This window comes from Notothenia rossii (assembly GCF_949606895.1).
Source record: "Notothenia rossii genome assembly, chromosome: 6".
In the NCBI taxonomy this organism is placed as follows: domain Eukaryota; kingdom Metazoa; phylum Chordata; class Actinopteri; order Perciformes; family Nototheniidae; genus Notothenia; species Notothenia rossii.
This window is the reverse complement of record NC_136909.1, coordinates 32280417-32287563: the sequence shown is the minus strand read 5'-3', so window position 1 is coordinate 32287563 and position 7147 is coordinate 32280417. Positions and strand designations below refer to the sequence as shown.

Here is a 7147-nt window from a genome sequence, read left to right as displayed (position 1 = left end):
CCTTCCTACATCCAGGACAGGGTTAAACCATACACCCCACCCAGCACGTGCACTCCGCTCTGCATCAGCCAAACAGCTCGCTGCACCCTCACTGCGAGGGTGACCCAAGTTCCCATCAGCAAAAACACGTGGGTTTGCTATCCTGGCTCCAAAGTGGTGGAATGATAGCTGTCACATCTTCCGGCGCAGACTGAAAACTCATCTCTTTAGACTCCACTTCGAGCAATTAAATTACTAACAAAGCACTTGTATACTAATAAGGACTGGCTTATCTAAAGCCAGTTGAGTAGCACTTGAAATGTTTGGCTCTATGAAACCTGATGTACTTATATGATTCTGTTTTCTTCAAGGTTGTATCTTCTTGGTCGAATGCACTTATTGTAAGTCGCTTTGGATAAAAGTGTCGGCTAAACGCAATGTAATATTAAGCAGGTGTGACTGTAAGCAGATATCTGTTTGAAGTGCTCCCGAATCTAGCATCTGATTTGCTTGGAGGAATCTGCTGATATTTGAACATCAGTTTCTCTGAAGACTGCAATCATCCTCGGCTGTGTGGCTTTCTGCAGAGCCTCAGCAGGTCTGACCTGCTTTTCTCAACTAAAGTTGTTATCATTTTAAAGTAAATTGGGCCCTCTTACAGACAAGGTTTTTTGAGTCTACACTGTTCAGTCCTCCAAATGGTAACCTGAGTGCAGCACTCACCGAGGTGCAGATCTTATAGCCCACTCCAAAGTCAAATCGACACTGCTCATCCATCGAGTAGTTGATGCCGGGAAGTTCAGGGAGTTGCGGCCAGTCGTGTTTGAAGGGGTCATCTAGGAGACAGTCGTACGTGCTGTCGGGAAAGAAGAGGTGACACCGAAGTCAAGCACTGAAGAGAACATTTTTTAAAACGTTAAATCATTTCTCTAGATGGATTAGTCTACTGGGGCCTTGAAATACTTTAATCACAGGACCAAATAGACATATATAAGAGTCAAACCTTTCTCACTAACTGATTACTCAGTTTAAAATGTGCTGCAGTGAATTCAAACTGTTCCTTTGATACATTTGGCATAACATTCTTACAGCATTAAATCCATCAGTGTAATATCACACTCCAAGTAGAGCTGCAGGTAGCTGTGGGTAATGTGGCAATAATCAAATACAGGTGTTATGATCTATTTAATGTAAGTAACAGTTTCTCACTTTATAGTCATTGATTTGTTCATTGTATTCTTCTATTGCAAGATTGGCGGCATAACTTGTGTTAAACTTGAAAGAGTCAAACTGAAATTCTTTAAAAATAGACTTGTTAAGGGTTTTTTAAGGCTAACAGGTGCAAAACAATTCTAGCCTGACTACACAATACAAATCATAGTCATATGTTTTTAAAATACTTGAAAGTATTCTAACAAATAACAAGACTTGGCTTTTACTGCAGGTTTTGCTCATTTTACATTTAAAAAGCTGACAAAATACTTTGCAAGTTTCTGTTAAAAGAATATATTATTTAAATAATTTAGCTGATTATCAACATGTCTGTGTAGACAGAGAGACTGAATGAAATGTAACTCTTTGTTTCTGGTTTCCACATAATTACATTTATGGAAACAACAGTCCATTCATACTCACAACTTTATAGCATATATCCTACATTTTAAACAAAATTATTGTTTTACATTCAACTCCAAACTTACTGCAAAGATCTTTTCACATTAAAATCCCCCCAGAGACTCAAACTTCTGCAGATGTTTTAAAATCAAAGCTTACATGACGGCTTTGATTGTAAAACACTGGCAGGAGGTGTTTCTTTGACAGTAATGCAAAGTTGGCAGACTAAAACTCAGATCAGCTCAGTGTTTAATACGACAGGACTGCTGATATACCAATAAAGTAAGTGGTGCAGAAATGGATGTTATCTGAAATGTAAGACTTTTTACCAATTGATTGAAAGTCAGCCATTATCGAATACTTTATTTGAAAATGCACTGTATGTTCCTTGCTCTAAGTGAAAAGCAAAGCATCCTACAATTTAGCATTTTGTTGTTCTGCAGCTTCTAATTACTGTTTGTTTGAAAATACAATGCTTTAAAGCCTGTGTGCAAATATTCTAACTGAATGCTACACACAGTTTTCACAGAGCATGTATCATTTCTTCTTTCAATGACAGTTCTGCACCTGTATTTCAGTTTGAGGACACATTTGGTTGCATATGGCCAGGTGATGAACAATGCCTCAGCTGCAGTAAATGCCATCATGGTCGCCTTTTGTTAAACTGACAAATCGTATTTTCCTTTTTATAAGTGATAAATGAGCACCTTGCACATCTTTGCACAGCTGTCTACCTAAGCTTTCTCTTTCCATCTCAGAACCAAAGCTGTATCATCCAACATTATCACACAGCATTAACACTTTTAATACCGTTTATGGATTTATTGCTGCAATGGATTCAATTAAAATAGCCGGAAGCTGCTCTAAAAAAAACTGTGTGCTGATTGATTTCACAAAGCCATTGTTGTCTCTCACTTTGCTGAGCATTTTCACTGTTAGGAATTGATTTTTGAGCAGCTCAATGAAAAAGTCAAGGTCCTGTCACTGTTGGATAATGGAAAATATTGCAAGTATTGGTTTTCAAACAGAATATCAAACAGTTTAATTGCTTTTGGAAGACAGCTGCAGGTTAATGGTGTTAATGTAGGTACACTTAAGTGTGTTCCCAAGACATTATAAATATAGGTTGCCTAAGGTTATTATTAAAGAGAATTTCCCAAAAATTGCTCAACAAATTGTAGTACTTCTATTTGATAGGAATATGTTATGATGCAAATAGTGGCACCATGTTACCAATTACAGTATGGGGCACTTTAGAATTTGGCTTCTGAACTGTAACATTTTGTAGATATCGGCCCATTGGTTCCAAAAGTTTTCTTAACAAATGATCTAATCACTTTTTATTTTTAAGAAATGTGTTTTGTTTTTTCTTATGCCAGAATGTTTCAATGCTGTTGTTTTCAAAGAAATTCAGATGTGATTTGTTAAAAATCAGCTAAATATATCAGCTTTTCTTCTTAACAAATGGCTGAAGCAACACAATAAATTAATGATCATGATTTGACATTCACTTTGCTTATATTCATTCCAATAAAAATGATGGCAACCATTTAGCATGACATATCTTCATGCTTTTTTTAAAGCAGATGCAGATGAAAAAGATTTTCTAGCGGTCAAACATGTTTCTTTTTTAGCCCTGATAGAGGTTTGAGTTCTCTGAGTGCTTTCCAGATAATAGATAAATTAGTGATCAATCTGTGGATGTAAACTGCCAACATGGACTCACTGGATGTATCTTTTCAGCTCCTGTCCGCTGCACATGGACCAGTGGTATCGATGGAAGGCTGCCTGCACCAGTGGAGCCATCACGCTTCCCATCGCAGTTTCGTCTCCGCAGCGGTTGCCTTGGCCATCGTGCTCCATGCCCAGCCTATTCCCAAAGAGAGACATGAGGATATACTTATAAAACTGCAGATTATCAAGATTGACAAATGCCCAAGGACTTTTAAGTAAATACGCTGATTCAACACCTTTGACATATTGGGGGACTGAAGTGGAAAACAACCTAAATTACTCAAATAATTTATCGTTATAAACAGATAACTTCTACATAATGTGAAAACTCTTACATTTTTGACACTTATTTTTTTTCTACAGCAGGTGGATGTTTGAAAGCTTGTCACGATGTAGCCTGAGGGCTTTTGACATCTTGGAAGGTAGAAATGTGCTCCCTTTAGGAATGATACAAATGTGAAGAAGTGCACATTTGTATCATTCAAATATTACCATACCTAAATCCCTTCATAATAATCTGAAGGCCACATGTTACATAAAAGACACAAATAATGCATTTTATCATGTCACTTCACTTAAGCCAGTGGAATTTGTTTTCAGTATTGCATTACAAACACTTAGTACATAGCATTAGTAATATGTCACCCATAAAGTATCACGTAAATATTGCAAAATTATATCTGACTTTGTTTTACCAGGCAATAGAAAATTGGCATTCAGACATCTATCCGCAAAATAACTTGTTCTGCAAAACTACATTTTAAAATATAAATAATGCATTGCAACACTTGACCTCGGAGCTGTTTATACAATGCAGGCCAAGGGGTTCTCTTCTTCACTCTAAATCTTTTACAAACACAGACTCACCGTAAGTCCTATTGAATTAACCTGGGGGGTTTAGTTGAACCCATTGGTATTTCCTATTCCTTTGGAAATTCTGTGCATATATATGAGAGTGAACGGAAGAGACTGGAAATGCAATGAGAAAAGATGACAAATGTCTGCAGCCACAGTTGTACCGGTATCACGATCACAAGTTGTCGTTTGTGATTGGCAGCCAATCTCAAGAAGATGGTTGAATTAATATATTCAAAATGTTTGACGAACTATCAAACTTAACTGCCGACATTGCAGGAGTGTTAAGAAGAAGAAGAAGAAGAAGAAGAAGAAGGGACCTTTATTAATCAGTTTCCACTCTGTTTTTATACATTCAAGTACATACAGTACACACAGTACACACTTTTTACATGTGTACATCATGCACATGTACAAATACACACACAGTTATATGCACACATGCACATGCAGTTGAGAGGTCAGAGCGGTGGCAGCCAGTCTAGCCGGCGCCAGTGAGCAGTTGGGGGTTAGGTGCCTTGCTCAAGGGCACTTCGGCAGTGGCCCAGGAGGTGAACACGGCTCCTCTCCAGTACCAGTCCACACTCCATATTTGTTGTTCCGATCGGAACGTGAACCGGTCCAATCCCCTACAGACTGAACCACTGCCGTTAGTAACAGCTGCTTCCTTGAGTTCTTTGATTCTTTGTATGAGATGTTTGACAATGTTTTCGCCAGCAGATGTAGATTTGTATTGTTCTATCACACGACTTTATCCCATTCACTCAGGGCTGGAATATAGTGGTATAAACTCATGTGGGATCACAGGGCATTCAAAGGCCAGATGAGATATAAGCCCTCCAGTCTGGGTCTATCTCTGGTAGTTGGACAAGCCCAGAGAGGAACAAAGTCAAAGATGATTTTTTTAATGCACTCTCACTCATACTGAATGTGTCAATCAGGCCGATTTCCAATTCTAAAATAGCATTTATTTTTTCATAACAGAAGTCCTGAACGTTTTATGGTTAAAATCAAACTATCTAGTATCTACCAGCCCCATCTCCATGAGAACTGAGCAGACATCATCTGTTGACTACGACCATGATGTCTGAGAAATGTTATAGAATGAACTTGTTTGTGGACATTCATTTGGGATTGATTGAGGAAGTTGCATTGCATTCAAGTATCATCTGCGTTGCAGTGGAAGTGAAGGCCAGGGCAGTGCATGATTTGACGGGGAAGAAGCTAGAAGATCAAGAGGAGAGGACCAAGCACTGAACCCCGGGGGACACCTTGGGACAGGGGAGCAGGTGCAGTTGTTAATGTTAATGAACTGTTGTCAGTGTGTGAGGAAAGCTAGGAGAAAGCAGTGCCGGTCAGAAGGATGGTGGTGGTTGATGGTGTCGAAAAGTGCAGTGAGGTCGAGCAGGATGAGGATGCTGAGGTGTCCAGAGTCTGAGGAGAGGAGGAGGTCATTGGTAACTTTGAGGAGGACTGATTCAGTGCTGTGTTGTGAACAAATACTGGTTTGTAATAGGTTGTTGGAGTTGAGGAGGGTTTTCAGATGGGTGGAGGAGACTACACATTCCAGTATTTGAGACAGAAAGGGCAAATTGGAAATGTGGCAGGACTACTCATGATGTCCGGGTTGAGTCCAAGTTTTTTGAAGGGGGGGGGGGGGGGACAGCAGCCATTTTGAGTGAGTGGGGGTAATGATCTAGAGTTGAAGGAGGAGTTGATGATGTATGTGATGAGTAGCTGAGAGATTGCTGGGAGACAGTTCTCGACAAGCTGTACGAGGATACTGTCCAGGTTTTCATTATTTTTAACATTTTTGAGGGCTCCATGGGGGACACAGGGGAGAACTGAGATATAGGGTCTGAGTAGTAGATAGAAGGAGAGCGTGGGCAAAGTAGGAAAGGTCAATAATGAACTTTCATCTTCAAAATGTTGTTATAAAACACTACAAAACTGAGGTAAATATCTTAATAATAAATACTTTCCTACAAATGTATCAATGTTCTGCTTTGCTTTGATGAAAAACGGGCTTCATATAAACTTTATAATTCAAAACTCACTGAAGAAATTATGATGCAAACCGCTTTTTTATGTATAAGTTATGATGTACACAGAGTATTGATATCTGCAGCTGAAGGGTTTAAGATAAACAACAGTTGCTGTTTATCAAAAATAATTGGATCCAGTGGACTTGTTGTTACGTGGATTTACAAGGTCATAAATGTAACTGTTATTAGTATTAATAAACTGACAATAAACAGCCATAAAGGAAAAAGGTTCATAAAGAAGCCCCCCCCCCCCTCCTTACTATGGGAGACCGGGCTTTCTGCTCGGCTGCTCCCAGTCTTTGGAAACCTGCAGGTCCGCTGCCATCCAGGCTGAAGACTTTTCTTTTTGTCGCTGCTTTTAATTGAACTATTCATATCTTAGACTGCACTGTAACTTTTATCCATGTATTTTTTCTTTTAATGTTTATTTTATTAGCTTTTCTTTTTTAATGACTGATTTTAAATGCCATTTTCTTAACGTCTTTCATTTTTTGTAAAGCACTTTGAATTGCCTTGTGTTGAAAAGTGCTATATAAATAAACTTGCCTTGCCTTGCCTCGCTCTCCCCGAGCACATGAGAGCACCACAGACGGTGGAGGCTTTAAAAAAGGCCTCAAAACCCATCTGTTCAGTAGAGCCATCTCCTACACCTTTTTTCGTATGTATTACTACCCTTTAATTTTTTTATAATTTTTTTTACTGCTTTTTATTCATTCTACCATTTTGAGTAACGTTTTTATTTTGTTCCATGCTAAATGCTTGCACTTCAGGATCTGAACTCAGATATGAAGTGCGTTATAAATTAAACCCATTATTATTATTATTATTATCATACTGCAGGCAGCCCCTGTGGGTTTTGTCAATCATTATGTATCATTTGCTAGGGTTGTGTTTTTTCATACACATTTTTATATAGTCTC

At 38.6% G+C, this 7147-nt stretch overlaps 1 protein-coding gene and 1 long non-coding RNA gene across 2 annotated transcripts in view; one reads left to right on the top strand and one right to left on the bottom strand.

The window, feature by feature from the left end:
* Positions 1-7147, top strand: part of LOC307044809 — a 449985-nt gene that overhangs the window by 242909 nt on the left and 199929 nt on the right. The window lies entirely within an intron of this gene.
* Positions 1-7147, bottom strand: part of adamts3 (ADAM metallopeptidase with thrombospondin type 1 motif, 3) — a 201035-nt gene that overhangs the window by 66064 nt on the left and 127824 nt on the right. The window contains exons 9-10 of the mRNA XM_079690199.1: positions 3320-3463; positions 703-835 (exon numbers count right to left, since the gene is read on the bottom strand). Coding sequence (XP_079546325.1) covers positions 703-835; positions 3320-3463 — 277 coding nt within the window. The remainder of the gene's footprint in view (positions 1-702; positions 836-3319; positions 3464-7147) is intronic.